Here is a 24,120-nt window from a genome sequence, read left to right as displayed (position 1 = left end):
AACAGCCCCAGCCTGTTCAGCCTCTCCCTGTAGCTCAGATCCTCCAACCCTGAGAACATCCTTGTAAATCTTTTCTGAACCCTTTCAAGTTTCACAACATCTCTCAGACAGGAAGGAGACCAGAATTGCACGCAATATTCCAACAGTGGCCTAACCAATGTCCTGTACAGCTGCAACATGACCTCCCAACTCCTGTACTCAATACTCTGACCAATAAAAGAAAGCACACCAAATGCCTTCTTCACTATCCTATCTACCGGCGACTCCACTTTCAAGGAGCTATGAACCTGCACTCCAAGGTCTCTTTGTTCAGCAACACTCCCTCAGACCTTACAATTAAGTGTACAAGACCTGCTAAGATTTGCTTTCCCAAAATGCAACACCTCGCATTTATCTGAATTAAACTCCATCTGCCACTTCTCAGCCCATTGGCCCATCTGGTCAAGATCCTGTTGTAACCTGAGGTAACCCTCTTTGCTGTACACTACACCTCCAATTTTGGTGCCATCTGCAAACTTACTAACTGTACCTCTTATGCTCGCTTCCAAATCATTTATGTAAATGATGAAAAGTAGAGGACCCAGCACCGATCCTTGTGGCACTCCACTGGTCACAAGCCTCCAGTCTGAAAAACAACCCTCCACCACCACCCTCTGTCTTCTACCTTTGAGCCAGTTCTGTATCCAAATGGCTAGTTTGTCCTGTATTCCATGAGATCTAACCTTGCTAATCAGTCTCCCATGGGAAACCTTGTCGAACGCCTTACTGAAGTCCATATAAATCACATCTACTGCTCTGCCCTCATCAATCTTCTTTGTTACTTCTTCAAAAAACTCAAATCAAGTTTGTGAGACATGATTTCCCATCTTTGATTCAAAGATGTTACAGAAAATTAGGACAAGTTAATTTATGCTTCAGTACTCTTTGAACTGTGTGACTGATGTTAATTAATGTTAGCTGACCTCTCAGTCACCAAAATTAACCATTACAAATATGGTGTTCTTTTCATTCAAGTTTTATTCATTGGTGTTGTTTTAATAACTAATATTCTTTTCTTTGTTCTATTTCTTCCATTCTCTCAATAAGGTCATAGAGTCATACAACACAGAAGCAGTCCCATCAGTCCATCCAGTCCACGCTGACCACGTTCCCAAACTAAACTAGTCCCACCGGCCTGCTTTTAGACTATATCCCTCCAAACCTTTCCTATTCACGTACATATCCAAATGACTTTTAAATGTTCTAACTGTACCTGCATCCACCATTTGCTCTGGCAAGCTCATTCCACACAAGAATCACCGTCTGTGTAAAAAGTTACCCTTCATATTCTTTTTAAATCTTTCTCCTCTCATCTTAGAATTCTGCATCCTAATTCTGAACTCCCCCACCCTAAGGAAAAGATTGTTGTCATTCACTTTATCTAAGCTCCTCATGATTTTATAAACCTCTATAAGGTCACCCTCAACCTCCTACAATCCAATGAAAAGGACCCAGTCTCTTCTGTCTATTTTTATATCTCAAACCTTTCACTCCCAACAACATCCCAGCTAAATCTTTTCTGAACCCTCTCCAGTTTAATAATATCCTTCCTGCACAGGGAGATCAGATGTGCACACAATAGTCCAGCAGATGTCTCACCGACATTCTGTACAACCTCAATGCGACATTTCAATTCCTGTACACAAAGGTTTGAGCAATGAAGGCAAGTGTACTAAATGCCATCTTAACCATTCTGGCTATGTAAATTTCAAAGAATTATGTACCTGAACCCTCGGGTCTCTCTGCTCTACAACACTACTCAAGGCCCGATTAATTGTATATATCCTGTCCTTGTTTGTAATACCAAAATGCAATACCTCACATATATCCAAATTAAACACATATCTGCTACTCCTCAGCCCATTGATCCAATTGACGAAGACCTCTTTGTAATCTTCATTGTCTACTATACCACCAATTCTAGTGTCATCTGCAAACTTACTAACCATATCTTCTATATTCTCATCCAAATTATTTATATAAACGACAAACAAAAGTGGACCAAGTACCGATCCCTATGGAACATTACTGGAGATAAGTCTCCAGTCCAAACAACAAACATCCACCATGCCCTCTGTCTCCTACCATAAGCCAATTTTGTATCCAACTGACAAGGTCACCCTGAATTCCATGTGATCTAACTTTATTAATTAGTCTTCCATGCATAAGCTTGTCAAAGGTTTTATGCAAGCCCAAGTAAATAACCTCTACCACACTGTGCTCATAAATCTTTTTAATTACATCTTCAAAAAACTGAATCAAGTTTGTGAGACACCACTTTCCTTGCACAAAACTATGTTGACTATCTCTAATGAATCCTTGTCTCTCCAAATGCACGTAAACCCTATCTTTCAGAATCAGCTCCAACAACTCACCTACCAACGATGTCAGACCCACAGGTGTATAGTTTTCAGGCTTTTCCTTACAACCTTCCTTAAACAATGGCACAACATTAGCCACCCTCTGGTACTTCACCCATGTTTATTGATGATACAAATATTTTTGCTAGGGGCCCTGCAGTTTTCTCCTTAACTTCCCATAATGTACTGGGATACACTTGAACAGATCCTGAAGATTTATTTACCTTTATGTTTACTAAGACCTCCAGCACTTGCTCTTCTGTAATGTGTACTGTTTCAAAACATCAATATTTATTTCCCTGCATTCTCTAGCCACCATTTCTTTCTCAACAGTAAAAGCTGACACAAAATATTCATTCAATTTTTCTCCCAGTTCCTGAGGTCAGGAAAGTCATAACACAAAGTTGACCTCATTGATATTTAAGGGGTCCTGCTCGCTCTCTCTCTCTAGTTGCTCTCTTGCTCTTAATGTAGTTGTAGAATTTTTTGGATTATCTTTAACCTTATCTACCAAGGCTGTCTCATATCCCATCTTTGCCTTCCTGATTTCCTTATACTCTTCAAGAGATTTTTCTGAGCACAATTGTCCATATCTAATATATGATACTGCTTCTAAGTTTGCTCACTGAACTGGCAGGTGTGTTTTCAGATGTTTCATCACCACACTAGGTAACATAATCAGTGAGCCTCCGATGAAGTGCTAGTGTTCTGTCCCACTTTCTATTGATATCTCTTGGTCTGTTGTGGTGGGAGATATCATTTCCGGTTCTTTTCTCAGAGGTTGGCAAATGAGGTCCAAATCGGTGTGTTTATTGATGGTTTGAAGGAATTCCTGTGTGTATCTCTATTTAGCCTATCCTAGTATGGATGGGTTGTCCCAGCCAAATTCTTTTTGTCTTGTCTTTTTTCAACTAGCCACCAAAAGACATGACCCACTATCACCAGTTTCCGTATATACGGACGAAGGAGAACACCACTTTGACTGGGACAACGCCGAATCTCTACAGTGTGGAAACAGGCCCTTGGCCCAACAACCCTTTGAAAAGTATCCCACCCAAACCCATTCTCCTATCCTGTTACTCTACACTTACCCCTAACTGACACATCCCTGAACACTATGGGTAATTTAGCATGCCAATTGACCTTACGTGCACATCTTTGGATAGAGAGGGGAAACCGGAGCACTCAAAGAAACCCTCACAGACATGGGGAGAACGTGCAACTTCCACACAGATAGTTGCCAGAGGCTGGAAATGAACCTGGATTCCAGCAGTCCTGCCCACTGAACCACTGTGCCGCCCTAATCACCCTAACACATCCATACCAGGACAGGGTAAACAGAGACATGCATGGGAATTCCTAGAGGCCTAGCATTCAAACCGGAACTCCATTAGTAACCACATTCGATTTGTACCCCATTTACCAATCTCTGAGAAAAAGAACCGGAAGTGATATCACCCACTGGAACAGACCAAGACACATAAATAAAAAGGAGGGACAGTACGCCAGTGCTTCATTGGATGCTCACTGATGATGTTACCTAGCGTGATGACGAAACGTCTAAAAACAAACTTGCCAACTCAGTGAGCAAACTTACAACCTGATCCTCAGCCTCAGCTACAAATCTTATCAAAAACTGCAATATACATTTCCCCTCGCTATGCCTCCAATTGCTCCCAGACTGGGGCAAATAGAAGACCCACTTAATCTGGCAGGTAGGTCACATGAGTTTCCCAGTCAGGGAATTAGCCACCTTTTTCACTCTCCAGAAAGACAGGTAGTTGGGGAGGTGGAAAACAGAGGCCTTTAAATGTCCATTAATTGGCCAGTTAATTGTGGTGGGTCAAGAAGGTTGCCCATGAACCTTGTTGGCCAAAACCTGTTTTAAGTGGCAAGAAGATAGCTCTCCAGGGCTAACTCATCCAAATGTTTCCCCTTTTCTGCCACCTCTCATTACCTCCAACAAAGGGAAAATTCCAGCTTAGCTGTTTGCCTGTAGGCCCCAGATTCCAGATGCCGTGTGGAGATGCTGCACTATTTGCTTTTCATATTTCCAGCAATTTCTCCAGAGAATATCATGGAGGTTAAATATGCAAAAAATAATGGTGGGTGTCTTTTGTTGACAGGTTGCTGGAATCTTTGGGCCTAAGTTTGGAGTTTTGTCAATTGAAATAACAACTTCAGCATGTAAGGGTCAAAAAAAAAGATAGGAAGGGTTTGGAGAGATATGGGCCCGGCGCTGACAGGTGGGACTAGATTGGGTTGGGATATCTGGTCGGCATAGACAGGTTGGACCGAAGGCTCTGTTTCCATGCTGTACATCTCTATGACTCTATAACCAATGATATGAGTCATCTGTTTATATTTGCCTTAGCACTACCAAGATTAAAAACAAAGTTGGAAAGTTGTAATCATTTCCACGAAACTTCTTCAACCAAGATAATTTGGCCCCACAGATTCTGAAATAGTGCTGTCAATGTGAGCACTCTAAGTACACATTGATCAAGTAATTCCAGAGCCAAACAGGCCAGTAATATCAGGTACAGAGAATCTAGAAGTGCAAGCGTGTGTGAGTGAGTACGTGTGTGCATCAGATATTCTGATTACAAATGCATGTGCAAAATATTGTTCATAAGTGGGGGCAATTTTCATCTGCACCATCTTGTTGGTATTCCTACAGACAGATCGCACATCTTTTGTAGAAAATGGGATGAAAACTGAATGTATTCTAGAATGGACAAGAGATCCAAATATTGCCAGAGCACCACCAAGTTGTGAAGGTGAAAATAGCCCTTACTGTTTATGATGATTTGCATAAAAAGCTTGATATTTTCATACTGGATTTCTTCCTATACTTTTAAGAAAAATCACAAAACCCATTTGTTACTCCTTGCAACATAGTGATGAAAGGAATTTGATACCAATGTGCTAAGTGCATAGAGTAATATTAAGGCTAAAGATGGTACATTTGGAAGTTAGGTTTCCAGAGTAGAAATGCTCTAACAATAAATTAACCAATGGAAGCAAAAGACAATGTAGGGTCTTCACTTACTGACTTGGAAAAGGTCATATTGTAATGAGAAACGAAAACAGCTGCTGGAAAAGCTCAGTAGCTCTACCAGTATCTGTGGAGAGAAATCAGAGTTAACATTTTGGGCCAAGTGACCCTTCCTCAGAACAGTTCTCTCTCCACAGAAGCTGCCAGACCTGCTGAGTTTTTCCAGCAATTTCTGTTTTTGTTTCGGATTTACAGCATCTGCAGTTCTTTCAGTTTTTATTTCATATTGTAATGAGGTTCACCATCATCAGAATCACAGGAATCCCTCAGTCAAAAGACTTGCCTATCAATGAGTTGGTCAAATATATAGTTATGCAGCAAAAATAACAAAGTATTGGACATTGTGGAGCCTCTGCAATCCAGGGCTCTATACCCTACACCTTACATGGCTATGTACGTGCAACTGTATGGTTCATCTGCTGAGCTGAATTTTACCTGGAACATGGGATACGTAAGAAAGGTCTCCAGCATCCGCCCCTCACACGCTGAGTTTGATTCATATTGTTTCAGCAGCTTGTCGAAATCCCTGTTTTGTTTACAGTTAGCTAATACCTGCAGACTGTACTGGTGGTTCCTGACAAACTCTTGATAAATATTCAGCATTGGTAGTAAAATGTCAAATAAGTCAGCTGGAAGAGGAAACAAAGATATTAAATATTATCACGGCTGCTGTTTTGCAAACTTGTAACAGCAGCTGCAGGAACAACATTATTTGGTATCCATAGAAACAGTATGATCTGCACATCTTAATATCTTCAACTCTGTAGCACTTAGACAGTACTTACTTGTATTCTGAGGATTCATCGTCTATCTGAAATGCTTTATTGAGATTTGATTTCCTAAATTGTTCTGTTTTCAATTAAACTACAATCTGCCGTCATTTTGTTCTTCCAAGGAGCCTCACAGATTTTTTTTGCTAGAAAGGAAATGGATTGCTGTGCCTGATTAACACCACAGCTTCTAATCAGCAACCAGGATGTTATAAATCCTGTCAAAAAAAAATGCTGTGACTGGGTAAAACTTTAACTCTCAACTATCTGGATACATCAAAGTTTATTTGGCAGGTCTTCAAAGGGAATCTAGTAATCATGTCCTGATAAAAAAACTGTTTTAGTCAAAATTTCTTTCTTCCCCTCATGAAACTATATCCACATGGTCATTCTTCAATGATCTGCTGTTTGATCCTGAGTTCGGGGATATGGGTATCACTCTTCACAGAATCACAGAAGGAGGCCATTCAGAACATTGTGCCCCTTCCAGATTTATCATCTAGTTTGGTTCGATTATATTGTACCAACCTCCTGCATTCCCAATAACCCAGCACACTGATACTGTCGGAAAAAAAAAATCCAGTGGCTTCTTGAACTTGCCTCAATGACATTTCCAAACAGTGTCTCCATACTCTAACAAATTGCTATGTGAAACAAGTTCTTTTTCTCTCTCATACCAGCCTTACTTCAATTGTACCTTATTTTAAGTTCATTAAGTTTACAAGCAGAAACAGCTTCTCCCCATCTACTCTGTGTAGCTTGCTCATGATTTTTGGAAACCTAAATCAGATCTCCTCTCAGCCTTCTTTAGTCTAGGGAGAACAGTCCCAACCTCTTCAATCTATCTTCATAGCTGAAGATTCTCTGGTAAATCTCTCTGTGCTCTTTCCAATGAATTCATATCTTTCCTATAATGTGTTGTGCACACCTGTATACAGTGTGGTCTATACAGTCTGCACTTAACATTGTTTTGCTATCATTTATCTTGGTTTCTCCATTCTCCTACCACTGTAACTTCTCATTTTAAAGTTTCAGCACCCCATTCTCTCAACTCCAATCCTGACACTGCTGGCAAACTTGCTGAAGAAGAACAGGACAGTGATAATCTTTTGGTCGATGAACTCCTGCTTGACTTGGACCAATCACAAACTCCTGATTGACTGCTCCTATACCTCTAATGATCACAGCCCCACCACCTAATTTACCCATTATTTCCTAGTCTGCACTATCTACAAGATGCACTGCAGAAATTCGCCAAAGATCCTGAGACAGCACCTTCCAAATTCACAACCACTTCCATCTAGAAGGACAAGGATAGCAGACATATGAGAAACTCCACCACCACGTACAAGTTCCCCTCCAAGCCATTCACCATTCTGGCTTGGAAATACATCACCGTTGCTTCACTGTCGTTGGGTTGAAATCCTGGAATTTCTTCCCTAATGGCATTGTATGTCAACCCACAGCAGGTGGACTGCAGCGGTTCAAAGAAGGCAGCCCACCACCACATTCTCAAAGACAACTAGGGAAGGGCAATAAGTCCTGGCCAACCAGCAGCACCCACATCCCACGAATTAATAAAAGAAAAACATCAGGAGCAGCCTAAAATGATACCTGACAAAACACTTTTGTTTTGCACTGCCTGGCCTCCAATAACATCTTTCCTCATCCCATCTCAGAGGAGTCTGATCCCAACCCAACCAATGGCCCCAGGTTTCCCATAGTCCAAGGTTCATTGTTTCGTTCCATTGCAGAGTTCTGGAGTTGTTGGGCCTGCTGCAGCAGATGGTCAAATCGGATAGGCTGGCAGCTCTCCAGGTTAGGACCTCCTGTCCATCAGGGAGTGAAAGTCCCACCTTCTGCTTATTCAGACCACCCCTCTGCAGTGGCCTTTCTTTTTACATCCACTGGTTTACAATCACATTTTGTAATGGGGTGGTGCAGGATGGGGGTGGGGAGGGGCAATGCAAGCAATGTGTCAACACCACCAACCCAGATATAATTCAGGCCATTGGGTATAGTTCAGTGTTTTGCAGCCAATGATTATCATTCCACTAAAATATTTAGGTAGAAAATTACAACACAGCAGGAAATTTGGGCATTTCATTTGTTTTTTTATATAAGAGCTCTTTTTAAGAGTGAACCTGAAGTAGTACATTGTCAATAGTAATTAGTGTGGGGTCATGGCTACTTGACAGAATTGGTAGGTAACATGTAAACTTGACCTTCTGTTCAAGTGTATAAAGCACATCACAAGTATGTCAATACAGTTATTATAGCGTATTTGAACATTCACTAATACCTTTGTTGCGCATCATAATCTCTGCAGCATATGTATCAAAATCTAACACTCTTCTGTTGAATGATGTCAGTGTTAGCCCAAAGGAAATGGCACCAGTGAGTGGCTAAGAGCCAAGCCTACAAAAACTAATATTTTCCTTGCTCCTTTATAATGTTGGGAAACCTAGGTGGACAGTCAAGGCCCACACTACGAGCCACCACCAAGTCTGAAGACAGTAGCACAGAGGTGCAATAATGACTTTGTGTTTGAATAGGAGAGAGGGAAAAGTGAGCTGATTCATGGTTTTCCACAAGGAAGACTGTGGGGAAAGCGGTGTCTAGAACAGAGGTGGAAATTTAAGAGTATTCATTTAAAACAAAGATATCAATAAACTTAAAAAAGGAAATAACGGCAATAGGGAAAACCAAAGAGAGAGTTCAGAATGTAAAAACCTTTTGGAGACATCAGAAAGAGGGTACTCTTGCAAATGATAACCCAAAAAGGCTTGGCACACCCAGCAATCACACAAGGACAGAAACCAATTAGTGATTACTGTCACTGACATCTTCACAGTTTGTGCAGACACTGAAAGATGTCTTACAGATGCCAGGCATTTGATGGACAGATACAGCCCCCACCATGGAAGCTAGAAATACTAGTTAACATTTAGTGGCTTAAAGAGGTATCAGGTCCCCTCTCAGCTTGTCCCCTCCCATGCCTCAACTGTGGTAAATGGATGACCCCAGTCACTCTGTGTCAAATGTCACATGAATGTATATAATCACATGAAATCCTCCTCTCAGTTTCAAGGCTGCTTACTTTGTTTGAAAAAAACCATGGAATAGAACATTTCCTCAGATCTCTACTTTCCAGACAGACACCCACAAACATAATTCCACTTCGGTCCTACTCTTTTCAACACTGATCCCAATTGAAACCCTTTGGTTTCTGGTGTTTGTGCTACCTGATGAGACCCAAGTATATCTCTTTCAATATAACTGGAAATCCAGACAGAATGCATGTTTAAGAGCTCCCAATCTAGTTAACCCCTACCCCCTGAACTTGTACATTAATGACTGTGTAGGGAGGAGCAAACAATCTGGCACAGAAAAGCATCTAGAAAACTATATCCCATAGCAAGAACCTATCATACCATGTCACGATCTACTGCCAAAGTTATAGCTGAAGAATTTTCCCTCCATAAAGAATAGTGGATCAGACAAACTAAGGCAGGTCACAGACTATATATTGTTAATATATTACAGCAGCCATCTCCAAACTTGAGAGAACATCAAGAGCGCCATCCATCCAGACGAGTACATTGAAAAATCAGACATGCACTATAACAAAACTTAAATGTTTAGAAACTTGAATACAGGCTTGACCTGAAATTGTCAGGTGAAATCTTTAAAAAATATATAAGATATCAGCAGGCGCAGGCCATTCAGCCATTTAAGCCAGTGTGAGTCATGTTTCTGAGCTGCTGGGAAATTACTCTTCATAACTCGAGTAAACTCACAGGTTTTGCACAATGGTTAGAAATGCAGTTTACTCAGTGAAGCTAAAACCCCAAAAGTTAAATAGAAAGCACCTTGTTTTCTAATAGGGAACCAGAACATGTGTACAGATATATCTGCCCTGCACCATAGCTGGCTGAGATTTTCTGTTTGTCAATTATTCTGTTTGTAGTTTCTTCTTATGCTTGTTATCTGTTTTGTGTAATCCAGAACATTTATCTTTCTCTGGTTTTAGACAGGTGATGGATTATAAATAAATAATCCAATCCACTGTTGAGGAAAAATCTGTATTAGACAACGCTTTTCCCTGATGCAAAGTTGACTTAGGAAATACATATTGTGACTGACAGTGTGATTGATGCTTGATAATTGTGATGGCAGAGTTTCATCTTTAACATCTGAATATTGCCTGAGTTGAGGATAAAACAGAAAATCTGGCAGGCTGGATCACATAGACCCAAAGGGAGAAAGGAATAAATTTAACCTTTAATAAATGATCCAACAAGGTTGATGTTAGCTATCATTATGTTGTTACCTCCCAGTGGTGATACCAATTTAATTCTCACAAATTTTAGTAAATTCCATTAATTTTAAGGAGCTGACAAACAAATCGCAGCTTGTGCTCAAGTAAATGCAACAGCACTTAGCAGCAGATTCTTTTCCTTCCAACTCAACAGTTCATTTAAAAATTTGGTCTGTCGTAATGAATGCAGTTTATTTTTCCCACTTTCTACCATGACCAGTTCTTACCTAACACCAATGTAGGCCAGTTGGCTATCCGTGCCTTCAATCCTTGGTAAAATATCTCATGAAGGAACATGATTGTTTCGCTGAAAGGAAATATTTCAGAAACATAGAATTATTAATCTGATTAGCTAGATCAGAAGAACAGAAAACTGTCAATAATAAGTCTACTGTGCAGCTTAGTGTTAACACTCTCATCCAGGTCAAAGAATTGTGGTTTCAGGCACAGCAACCACATCAGAGATCTGAGCAAATAAATCACCCTGGCACTCCAGTGCTTTATAGAGGGAGTACTGCTGGTCGTGCTATCCCAAACATGTATAGTTAAATTGCGGCCGTATCTGCTCTCTTCAGTGGGCACATTTCAAAGCAAAGGAGTTCTGATCAACATTTCTTTGTCAAACAATATATCTAAACAGCAATCTGCTACCAGCTTAATATCTCATTGTTGTTTTCAGGTCTTTTTTCTGCATAAATTGCTTGCTACGTTTCCCCACATGGTAATAATTCTGAGACTTTGAAATACTCCCTGGGCTATGAAGTATTTTGGGAAATTACACTATCATATTTTCCTTTGGTCACAAAGAGGACATTGGACAGAATACCTGCAATCCAAATGACAGGGGCATGTTTTATCCAATTGAACAAGTTTGGAGGAGCTTATAGTCTCAAGAAGAAATTACTTATAAGTCAGTGCCTGAGTATAATCAAATATATAGATACCACAACTGAATCAGAGTTGCCTGCTATTAATACATGTTTAAATTTTCAGCAAAAATCATTAGACACCAAAATACAGTTAGAATCCTGGCTGGTATCTTTTCTTCTCCCTATTGACCATTAAGTCAGTAGGAACCAGGAATTGATCTTGCAACCTTCCTAGTTTGCAAGGCTCCATCCCAGACCGAATGGTGTAGTTTCCAACAAAGTCCTTGGCCCACTGTGTTTGTGCAGGTCCAGAAGGAAAAAGAATTGTATTTGTTTTAATACCATCGTCTATCACCAAGTTCATGGCATTACAGTTTAGCAGCTGCAGGCATGGGGTGCCTTGAAGATACAAGGGGGTATGGAGGAAGCATGATGGTGAAGGACAAGGGTTTAGGGGCTGGACAAATGAGTTTGGGAGTTGGCTGTTGTCCTTAACAACTGAGATAAGCCACAGATCCGTTCGTTTCCACAATCAAACTGCATTGTGGCTCCTGAACTGAACATTGTACGCTACTCTGTACAATAAAAAAGAATATCTGAAAAAAACCATACATGTGTCAGTTATATGATACAAAACCACAAAAGAGACCAAATCACCATTTCACAGGCATCAGAAAAAAATCTGGGCCACTGAACATGAAGAACAAATGGATTGAATCGCAGGCTCAATGTGATGGACTTGACACGGCTGCATAACAATCAGAACTAGGAACTCAATAATCTCCCAGGGCCAGAATGCTTCCACGCCACATTTTAAATGAAGTACTGTGGGCAGCACAGTGGTTAGCACTGCTGCCTCACAGCGCCAGAGACCCGGGTTAAATTCCCGCCTCAGGCTGTGTGGAGCTTGCACATTCTCCCCGTGTCTGCGTGGGATTCCTCCAGGTGCTCCAGTTTCCTCCCACAATCCAAAAATGTGCAGGTGAGGTGAATTGGTCATGCTAAATTGCCTGTAGTGTTAGGTGAAGGGGTAAATGTCGGGGAATGGGTCTGGGTGGGTTGGTGTGGACTTGTTGGGCCGAAGGGCTTGTTTCCACACTGTAAGTAATCTAATTTACATGAGAACTTCACTAATGCATTAAATATAACCTTCCAATGTTTTTGTAACTCAGGATCTATTCCCTTAGGTTGACATACAGCACGTAAAACGCCTCAATTTAAGAATGATGAGGAGAGAAGACAAATTTAGGAAAGTCTGCAATTAAGGATAGAGTAACCAAACCCCTTAAAAATATTCATCTGATTACAGAGTCAGCATTGATTCTTAAGGTGTGGGTCATATCTGACAAATATGTTTGAATTATTTTGAAAATGTGACTAATGTAGTGAAAAGGAACATTTCTGGAGATATTTGATACATTCCCCAAATTTAATATATTCCTCCATTGTTAAATAAACAGGAGGCTCACGGAATTGAAGGAAAATGATTGAGCTGGTTAGGGATTAGGCCAAGTGACAGGGAATAAATAGTCTGGATAATAGACAAGTTCTTTAATAGGCAAGATGTTACTAATGGGGTCCCACAGGGATCTTCAGTACTATCACTATTGGAAAGAGTCTGCTTTTAGCTCTTCTCTCCCAGTCTTTGATTATTTTTTTAAAAATTCACATTGTCCCATAATTTCCTTTATTCTAATGACAAAATGATTCTTCAGGTTTTCTTTAATTATATTTACATTTCTCATCCTAATGAAACTCTTGTTGTACCCTCTTGAAAGCCTTAAAATATTTTCTGGAATGCGAATCCCAATGCCTATCCTCAAGCTTATTAAGGTGCAATTTGGACTCATCATTAGTGCTGGACGTTTAGATGTTACTCTTGCTTCAGTGGTAGCTTATTAGCCTCTAAGTCAGAAGAATTTGTGTTGAAAATCCACTCCTGAAATTTCAGTTCCTAACGCTTAAGCAAGACTTTATCTTATTAACAGCCCTGCAGGGAAGCCTGTGGGAAAACAGAGCTTTTGCTGTATATTGATACTGCATCCTTGACTAGTGCTCTGCAAACACAACATCATCTTATTTTTGTTGCTGCAAACATTAAGTGTGGAAACTACTAAATTTTGTAATCGACACCTTTACTTTTCTTTCAACATCACTGCTAACTAGTCGCCAAACGTTGGACATGGATTTTCTGAAAGTCTACGGATAAATACATAAGAGCTGCTGTTTTTATACAAATTTGTGTCAAGTCTTATGGAAATATTTATTGCAAAAATTATTCAACAATATTAAATATATCTGTGATGACATGAATCTTTTGCTAAATACCTGTTGAGGAAAATGCTGCTGACATCATCATGACTGATTGGTGGCTTCTTTGAGCTGGCCGCCATCCGTAGGGGTCTCAGGAAACAGTTCACCAGGATATACAACTGCTGGACATACTCTGACTCTGCCTCCACCATGTTAAAGACAATTTGGTTTCTTTTCCTCATACTCTCTGCATGAGGCGAGCAAATGTAGTCTTGTACAATTGTCTTCCATTTCCGTCGACAGAGCCAGCCCCTCATGAAACTTTGTACCTGTGGGTATGAATGAGAAGGAGACAAAAATAAAGTTAGCTGAAGAAATGTTAACGAACTCACACCTATACAGAACAATTCTGCAGCAAAGACCAGCTTTATTTCACAGACTTAGGAAATCTATTTTGCAGCTTCCTTGACTGGTAGCCTGCAATGCTACAAACATAACACCATCCTATTTTTGTTGCTGCAAACATTAACTGTGGAAACTGCTTCATCTTGTAATTGGCACTTACTGATAACTTTTCTTTCAACATCATTCCTAACCAGTCAGGATATTTTGGGCACAGATTTTCTAAAAGTCTGCAGATTTAAAATAAAATATACTTATTATATTTATTTCAGTGAGAAAACATGAGCCTAAGAAGAGCACTATTAATAAATTAATACTTTGTGTTTTTAGCATTTTATTTTTCGTTCTGTGGCTCACGACGCAATGAAATATTTTTAAAAGTATCAACAGAAATTTCTTGTTATTCCCCTAACTGATCCAAAAATAAATATTAGCACAGAGGAACTCAACATTTTTTTCCATTCATTAGATGGATTTGGGTTTCACTGGCTTCTCCAGCATTTTTTTTTCACATCCCTGGGCGGCGCAGTGGTTAGCACTGTTGCCTCACAGCGTCAGAGACCCGGGTTCAATTCCCGCATCAGGCAACGGTCTGTGTGGAGTTTGTACATTCTCCCCGTGTCTGCGTGGGTTTCCTCCAGGTACTCCGGTTTCCTCCCACAATCCAAAAATGTGCAGGTTAGGTGAATTGGCCATGCTAAATTGCCCATAATGTTAGGTAAAAGGGTAAATGTAGGGGAATGGGTCTGGGTGGGTTGCCCTTCGGAGGGTCAGTGTGGACTTGTTGGGCCGGAGGTGCCTGTTTCCACACGAAGTAATCTAATTACCCTTCAGAAGATATTCAGCGGCCTCCTTGACTTGCTGTAGTCCATTTTGTTCATGGATACCCAATATGCTGATGGGAGGGAGTTACAGCATTTTGACCCAAGGACAGAGAGTGAACAGCAATGTATTTCCAAGTCAGCATGATCTGTGGCTTGAAGAAAAACTTCAAGGCAGTGATTTATTTGCTGCCCTTGTCTTTTTAGATGCTAATGGTCATGGGTTTGGAAGGTACTGTTGAAGGAGCCTTGATGAATTTCACTTGTTCATCAGGATGGAACGCATTGTGATGGATGTTTGCGCCTGTGATGCCAATCAATCAGGCTGCTTTGTCCAGGATGACGTCAAGCTGGAGCAGCACTCATCCAGGCAACTGAGAGATATTCCACCTAGCTGTTGACTTGTGCCTTTTACAAGGTGGGCAAGCTCTGGGGAATCAGGAGGTGAGTTACTTGCTGCAGGATTCCTAGCCTCTCACTTCCTCTTGGTGTCATTATAGTCATATGGCTAGACAAGTTTGGTTTCTGGACTATAGTAACTTCCAGGATGTAATGCTACTGAATGTCATAGAATAATTATTGGTTATCTGCTAGATGTTTGCGTGTTTATGCTTGACCTGATGAGAGTTCATAGGGTCTGGAGTCAATGCTGAGGGCTCACAAGCCAACTCCTTCCTGACTGTATACAGCTGTGCAGCCCAACTTTGTTGGGTCTTTCTTGCTAGTGGCACCAAACATATGTAAGAATGGTGATGTTGTTCTGTGGGACAGATTGTCTGCAAGGTTTGATTCTGTGAATATGATTATGTCAGGCTGGTGCTTTATTGGTCTGAGAGATTGTTGTCCCAATGTTGGCACTAGCCCCAGATATTAACAAGGAGTACTTTACAGGGTCAACAGAGCTGAATTTACCATTTTCCATTCCATAGCCTAGATCAATGCCAGGTGTTCTATCCAGTGTCACTCCTTTGACAATAATGTAAGTGAAACAAAACACACAATTTCAGGCAGCCGCTATAAAACAAAAAGTATTTTTATCAAGATGGAGCCGAACATTTTTCTCTAGTTCTGAAATCATCAACTGCTGCTTGCCTACCACATTTTTCAGGTAATACAGATGTGGTATCTCCCTTTGAAGATGGTAGAAGGTTCAGAGATACCACTGCATACCTACATTTCAAAATATCCCCAAGTTCAAGCATTCACAGACAGATCATCAACTTACAGTAACTAACAATGAGTATCCAAAATGCAACTTCTCAAACGCAATAGATGCACATTCCATAAACAGTCCAAATATTCTAGCTAGGGAGTTTCATGCACACTGTACTCGCAGAGTGTATTTCTTGAAGTGGTTGAGCATTCTTGTCATAATAATATCACTAACATTGCTTCATGCATCCAAATGTCAACCTCAGTGAAATATTTAAGCTGTAGGAGGGTTCCATAATAGAAAGCAGTGTCTTCTATATATAACTCATAAGGCTCTTGTGGGATCTTGTGCCTACCTCTTTGCTAGGTATGTTGAGTTGCTCCAGTTCACAAAAGTTAAAAAGTTCGATTGGCGACATTGCATTTAGAGAAGAGTGTTTAATAGTCTTGACATTGTTTTCTGCTGTGTCATTGGACTACAAGTACTAAGATGATAGTATTATATGTCTAAACCTTCAGCTCTTTTCAAAGATGGAATATTCTGTATATCCTTCATTATTATTAAGATAGCTGGAGTCCTAAATTTTGCAAACATTTTTTGGAATTCTTTCAGAACACCGCCTATGGCAACAGAAATGTGACCAGCTAGGTTGATAAAGTTATTGTAATAGTCACACACAATAAGCACAGTACAGCTATGTAACTCACAAAGATCAGTCTCATCCTTCAAGCAAGGCCCAGTCACAATCAACTTTGTGCTGGATTAATGGCTTCTCACCTGGATGGCTCTGATTAGTCAATAGATATTGTGATTACAATGTTTGTTGAAGCTCGGTTGATGAATTGGACCAATAAAGGCTATTGTGGATTCCATGGATTCAACCATTTTTGCCAATGTGTATGAAGTAAGTTACTGACATTAATTTCTTACAGAAGACAGTCAGCATCATGTGTTGCTGTCCTTTGAATCTCAAATGCCCTTGGACAGTTAGTCTGTCTTGAAAAACAAAATAGGGTGTAAATATTCAGGTTCCTTAGACTTGATTTAAGGACCGCCTTGCTGAATAGTAATACACAGTTGCTTCTGATTACACTCATTCATGTCAAGTTTGGTTACTGTTGCCACAGCACAAACCTCCAACTGGAGGTAATTCTTGGTCAGTTTCAGATGTAAAATTGCAAGAGTTAATATCTGAAGGCAAATCTGCTCAGTGTACCTGCTGGGATCACTTATTTTTGCTTAGAATTATACTTTCAGACAATAGTTTTAGAGCTTTAACAGTATTCTTTGAAGTCTTTTGGCGCAATTTTAACACTTGGGGGTTTATTGATTCTAAAGGATTATGATCTTCATTATATTTTGGCTATTGGTTAAAATTTCAAATATAGTTTAACATAATCGTTAGAAAGTCCATCTCTGCTGCTGCTAATGCCCTTGAGCCATACATAATAGATTGTTCATTCTGCAGCAGGACTGCTCGAGATACAAATGGAGATGTATTGTATTGCAGAATGAATGCTTCCTGAGATTTACACAACCAAAGGACTGGCATGATGGTGACCGCTTCTTTGAGTTATCACAGTGTCAATTTTTATGATTCTCCACAGAACCATTTGTATCTTTCCTCATTAAATCCTTGAATGGTTTTGTTTTGTCTGACAGATACAGGAGGAAATTATTCTGATATTAATGGAAACATAAGGCACAATCTTCTCTTCCCTGGCAAGAGTAATGGTAAGCGAGGTGATTAAATAGGTTAAGCGAAAAAAATCAGACTCTTGATGAAAGGAACAACTCGCACGATTTTCCCCTCAAGACTTTAATAGCAAATTCTGATCTCGACTTTGTGTGGCAACCAGTTTTTTTCCATGTGTTTGGATATTATTATTCTCCCAATTCACATATATCACAAATCCATTTCTCCTCAATGGCACTGAGAAATAAGTGGTGCAAAAAACCAACAAGCAAAACAGAATGGGCACCTGGCAGCTGCAGTTAACCAAATGTATGTGCTAACTACTGGAAAACTGTTTCTTCTGCACAACACCCCTGTGTAACTCCATGGCCACCATTCTCCTTGACCCTTCATTAAAAAAACAACTTGGTATTGGCAAGCCACCAACTTCATTGCAACAACTGTGTTAGGGGATTCTCTATTCCGAGGTACAGACAGACATTTCTGTGGCCAGCAGAGAAAAAGCAGAATGGTGTGTTGTTTCCCTGGTGCCAGGATCAAGGATATCTCATACAGGGTGCAAAATGTTCTCACGGGGGAGAGGAGCCAGCAAGTGGTCATTGTCCACATTGGAACCAACAACATAGGAAGGGGAAAGATTGAGATTCTGAAGGGTGATTACAGAGAGTTAGGTAGAAATTTAAAAAGGAGGTCCTCAAGAGTAGTAATATCTGGATTACTCCCAGTGCTACGAGGTAGTGAGGACAGGAATAGGAGGATAGAGCAGATGAATGCATGGCTGAGGAGCTGGTGTATGGGAGAAGGATTCACATTTTTGGACCATTGGAATCTCTTTTGGGGTAGAAGTGACCTGTACAAGAAGGATGGATTGCACCTAAATTGGAAGGGGACTAATATACTGGCAGGGAAATTTGCTAGAGCTGCTCAAGAGGACTTAAACCAGTAAGGTGGTGGGGGGGGGGGGGGTGGGACCCAGGGAGATAGTGAGGAAAGAAATCAATCTGAGACTGGTACAGTTGAGAACAGAAGCGAGTCAAACAGTCAGGGCAGGCAGGGACAAGATAGGACTAATAAATTAAACTGCATTTATTTCAATGCAAGGGGCCCAACAGGGAAGGCAGATGAACTCAGGGCATGGTTAGGAACATGGGACTGGGATATCATAGCAATTACAGAAACATGGCTCATGGATGGGCAAGACTGGCAGCTTAATGTTCCAGGATACAAATGCTACAGGAAGGATAGAAAGGGACGCAAGAGAGGAGGGGGTGGGGATGGCATTTTTGATGAGGGATAGCATTACAGCTGTGCTGAGGGAGGATATTCCCAGAAATACGTCCAGGGGAGTTATTTCGGTGGAACTGAAAAATAAGAAAGGGATGATCACCTTACTGGGATTGTATTATAGACCCCTAATAATCAGAGGGTAATTGAGAAACAAATTTGTAAGGAGATCTCAGCTATCTGTAAGAAAAATAGGGTGGCTATGTTAGGGGATTTTAACTTTCCAAACATAGACTGGGACTGCCATAGTGTTGAAGGTTTAGATGGAGAGAAATTTGTGAAGTGTGTACAAGACAATTTTCTGATTCAGTATGTGATGTACCTACTAGAGAAGGTGCAAAACTTGACCTATTCTTGGGAAATAAGGCAGGGCAGGTGACTGAGGTATCAGTGGGGGAGCACTTTGGGGCCAGCGACCATAATCCAATAGATTTAAAATAATGATTGTAAAGGATAGACCAGATCTAAAAGTTGGAGAAAGGCCAATTTTGATGTTATCAGGCAAGAACTTTCGAAAGCTGACTGGGGGCAAATTTTCTCAGGTAAAGGGATGGCTGGAAAATAGTAAGCCTTCAGAAATGAGATAACGAGAATGCAGAGACAGTATGTTCCTGTTAGGGTGAAAGGAAAGGCTGGTAGGTATAAGGAATGCTGGATGACTAAAGAAATTGAGGGTTTGGTTAAGAAAAAGAAGAAAGCATATAGACAGGATAGATCGAGTGAATCCTTAGAAGAGTATAAAGGAAGTAGGAGTATATTTAAGAGGGAATTCAGGAGGGCAAAACATGGATATGAGATAGCTTTGGCAAATAGATTTAAGGAGAATCCAAAGAGTTTTTACAAATACATTAAGGACAAAAGGGTAACTAGGGAGAGAATAGGGCCCCTCAAAGATCAGCAAGGCAGCCTTTGTGTGGAGCCGCAAAAAAAGGTGGAAGATACAAAATGAGTATTTTGCATCAGTATTTACTGCGGAAAAGGGTATGGAAGATATAGACTGTAGGGAAATAGATGGTGACATCTTGCAAAATGTCCATATTACAGAGGAGGAAGTGCCGGATGTCTTAAAATGTCTTAAAAGTGAATAAATCCCCAGGACCTGATCAGGTGTACCCGAGAACTCTGTGGGAAGCTAGAGAAGTGATTGCTGGGCCTTTTACTGAGATATTTGTATCATCGATAGTCACAGGTGAGGTGCCGGAAGACTGGAGGTTGGCTAATGTGGTGCCACTGTTTAAGAAGAGTGGTAAGGACAAGCCAGGGAACTATAGACCAGTGAGCCTGAAGTCGGTGGTGGGACAGGATGTACATGTATTTGGAAATGCAAAGACAGATTAGGGATCGTCAACATGGCTTTGTGCATGGGAAATCATGTCTCACAAACTTGATTGAGTTTTTTGAAGAAGTAACAAAGATGATTGATGAGGGCAGAGCAGGAGATGTGATCTATATGAACTTCAGTAAGGCGTTCGACAAGGTTCCCTATAGGAGACTGATTAGCAAGGTTAGATCTCATGGAATACAGGGGAAACTAGTCATTTGGATACAGAACTGGCTCAAAGGTAGAAGACAGAGGGTGGTGGTGGAGGCTTGTGACCAGTGGAGTGCCACAAGGATCGGTGCTGAGTCCTCTGTTTTTGTCATTTACATAAATGATTTGGATGCAAACATAAGAGGGACAGTCAGTAAGTTTGCAGATGACACCAAAATTAGAGGCGTAGTGTACAGCAAAGAGGGTTACCTCAGATTACAACAGGATCTTGATCAGATGGGCCAATGGGCTGAGGAGTGGTAAATGGAGTTTAGTTCAGATAAATGCGAGGTACTGCATTTTGGGAAAGCAAATCTTAGCAGGACTTATACACTTAATGGTAAGGTCCTAGGGAGTGTTGCTGAACAAAGAGACCTTGGAGTGCAGGTTCATAGCTCCTTGAAAGTGGAGTCACAGGGAGATAATATAGTGAAAACAGTGTTTGGTATGCGTTCCTTTATTGGTCAGAGTATTGAGTACAGTAGTTGGGAGATCATGTTGTGGCTGTACATGACATTGTTGGAATATTGCATGCAATTCTGGTCTCCTTCCTATTGGAATGATGTGAAACGTGAAAGGGTTCAGAAAAGATTTACAAGGATGCTGCCAGGGTTGGAGGATTTGAGCTATAGGGAGAGGCTGAACAGACTGGGGCTGTTTTCCCTGGATCATCAGAAACTGAGGGGTGACCTTAGAGAGGTTTACAAAATTATGAGGGGCATGGATAGGATAAAATAGGCAAAGTCTTTTCCCTGGGGTCAGAGAGTCCAGAACTAGAGGGCATAGATTTAAGGTGAGGGAGAAAGATATAAAAGAGACCTACACGGCAACATTTTCACGCAGAGGATGGTACATGAATGGAATGAACTGCCAGAGGAAGTGGTGGAGGCTGGTACAATTGCAACATTTAAAAGGCATTTGGATGGGTATATGAATAGGAAGAATTTGGAGGGATATGTGCCAGGTGCTGGCAGATGGGACTAGATTGGGTTGGGATATCTGGTCGGCATGGATGGGTTGGACTGAAGGGTCTTTTTCCATGCTGTACATCTCTCTGACTCTATGATGCTCATTAGTTCCTCCTTGAGTGGTTCACTATTCTGTCACTGATTGAGCTTCAAAGAGTCCTTTCCTGTCATTTTTGCCACAGCACAATCAGTCAATTAGGGTGATTTTGTGTTGGCTTTAAATTCAAATCTAACTATTTCTTGTGCCTCTTAAAGTATTACTTGCTATATAATTTGATCCACTAGATGGAGTGCCAGTCAATATTGTGCCGTACTTTACGACATCACCCAATAAGGATCACTTGATAAGGATCTCAATGAAAATGACAGGGACAAACTTGCCTCCATTTAGCTGACTTGCCCATGAATAGTTTGGGCAAGCACCCATCCATTAGAATCAAAAAATGTGGCCCTGGAAAAGCACAGCATGTCAGGCACCATTTGAGGAGCAGGAGCATCCATTAGCATGGGGCGAGGAGAGTTGTGTGCAATTCCGGGAGAAGGCTTGCCTCATAGAGCTTCTGGTCAAAAAAGAATGCCAACGGCTGCGTATCAGACCAAGATTGACAGCCCATGCCAGTATTGTAGGAGGCATACAAGAAAGAGAGCCTTCTGAAACCAGATAATCCTAGGATCTGACCAGAGCTGAGGTACCGAGACCCAATGAAGGGGGTAGTGGAGTGCTTGAAGGCTGATGCTAGATTTGCAGGTGCATCCACATTCAGGGGGATTCAGGTGCATTCGGGGATCCCCTGAAAGTAACAGTAGAATGTCCATTGGTACCTTGTCTTCCATCCTGGGAAGAACCGTCATGAATTGAGACCAGAACACTCAATTTATAGCTTCAATTTATGGTGGTATGAGGAAGACCGAAAGCCATCTGTGGAAAGGCAGTTATCCCAATTTCCAGATATGTTTGTCTAAAATCTTTTGGTTGAGACACACATTCTGTACAGCTGAGGTACTCTGAGTTGCGTCAACCAACCCTTCCTATACAGGGGTACATTTGAGGAAAGGGACCAACTCGGCTTCCATAAATGTACATAGACAATTTAACACTTTTTTCCATTCGAGGTATGTTTACGTCATCTCAACAAATGAATATTCGAGCAAAGAAAACTTCCAATAATTAGTGACAGTATGAAGAATACTTCAGAGATGTAATATTAAATATCCTCTAAATAGTGATTTATTTAGAAAATAATAATCCCTGCATTCAATTATTCATATAATCAGATTCATAGCATCATTTGAAGCGACAGAGAAACTTAAAAATGCCATTTTGGTTCAATTTTTAACAAAGTTTCTCCACTTTCATTTCATTATTGGATTACCTTTTTAATCTTTTTAATGTCTGGATCTTCATCCTCAGCATTTCCTTGGTAAGGCCGCATCCGTTCTTTTGTTTTGTTCACAGCGACAATCTTAGTAAAACAATAATAATCACAACATCAATTGATAAGCCTGTTAGGTCAATTCCAGGTTGTGCAATTATATTTGATCAATCCTTGGACTTACTGGGTCATTTAGTAAAGCTGTAGCTCTTTCCCAGAAGAACATTATGGCGGGACAATATCTTAGATGCAATGTTATTTGCTCCCTTGCAGCAAACTTCACAGGATATTTTCTGCTCTTTCTACCATTAAACTCTTCATCAATGGTTCCTGAAGTTAAACTGTTACAGAATTTAAGTAGCATTTCTCACATTGCTAAATCTGCTATAGAAGGGTCTGCTATGAATTAATTTCAAAGTATCATTTCAATAAGTGATTTGGCATTACATCTGAAGGAAAGAATACAGGGCTCTGGGGTAAGGCCAGTTGAATGTGACAACCTGAATGCGCTTTCAGAGCCAAAATGGACATGTTGGGCCAAGTGGCTTCCTTCAGTAGCTGTAATCATTTTATGATTGCCTTTATTGGTCAGTGCATTGAGTATGGGAGCTGGGAGGACATTTTGCAGATATACAGGACATTGGTGAGGCCACTATTGGAATACTGCATTCAATTCTGATCTCCCTACTATAGGAAGGATGTTGCAAAACATGAAAAGGTTCAGAAAAGATTTAGAAAGATGTTGCCAGTGTTGAAGGATTTGCGCTATAGGGAGAGGCTGAATAGGTTGGGGCTATTTTCCCTGGAGCATCAGAGGTTGTAATGTTTTATAAAATCACAAGGGGTATGGATACAGTAAATAGACAAGGTATTTTCCCCAGGGTGGGGGAGTCCAAAACTAGAGGGCATAGTTTTAAGGAGAGAGGGGAAAGATTTAAGAGAGACCTGAGGGGCAACTTTTTTTAAAAAACGCAGAGGGTGTTGTGTGTACGGAATGAGCTGCCAGAGGAAGTTGAGGAGGTTGGTACAATTGCAGCATTTAAAAGGCACCACGACGGGTATGTGAATAGGAAGTATTTAGAGGTATATGGGCCAAATGCTGACAAACGGGACTAGCTTTATTTAGGATATCTGGTCGGCATGAATCAGTTGGACCAAAAGGGTCTGTTTCCGTGCTGTAAGTCTCTATGACTCTATGAATTCATATTTAATTTGATTAACA

General features: G+C 40.7%; 1 protein-coding gene across 2 annotated transcripts in view; it reads right to left on the bottom strand.

Annotated features, from left to right (window-relative positions):
• Positions 1–24,120, bottom strand: part of rasgrf2b (Ras protein-specific guanine nucleotide-releasing factor 2b) — a 230,526-nt gene that overhangs the window by 128,960 nt on the left and 77,446 nt on the right. For both annotated transcript variants that reach the window (XM_072582334.1, XM_072582343.1), the window contains exons 4-7: positions 22,899–22,988; positions 13,746–13,999; positions 10,776–10,855; positions 5,893–6,086 (exon numbers count right to left, since the gene is read on the bottom strand). In XM_072582334.1, coding sequence (XP_072438435.1) covers positions 5,893–6,086; positions 10,776–10,855; positions 13,746–13,999; positions 22,899–22,988 — 618 coding nt within the window. The remainder of the gene's footprint in view (positions 1–5,892; positions 6,087–10,775; positions 10,856–13,745; positions 14,000–22,898; positions 22,989–24,120) is intronic.

The sequence above is a fragment of the Chiloscyllium punctatum genome, chromosome 2, assembly GCF_047496795.1.
Source record: "Chiloscyllium punctatum isolate Juve2018m chromosome 2, sChiPun1.3, whole genome shotgun sequence".
NCBI lineage: Eukaryota > Metazoa > Chordata > Chondrichthyes > Orectolobiformes > Hemiscylliidae > Chiloscyllium > Chiloscyllium punctatum.
Note: the sequence above shows the minus strand (reverse complement) of the source record. Positions and strands in the feature narration are given on the sequence as shown.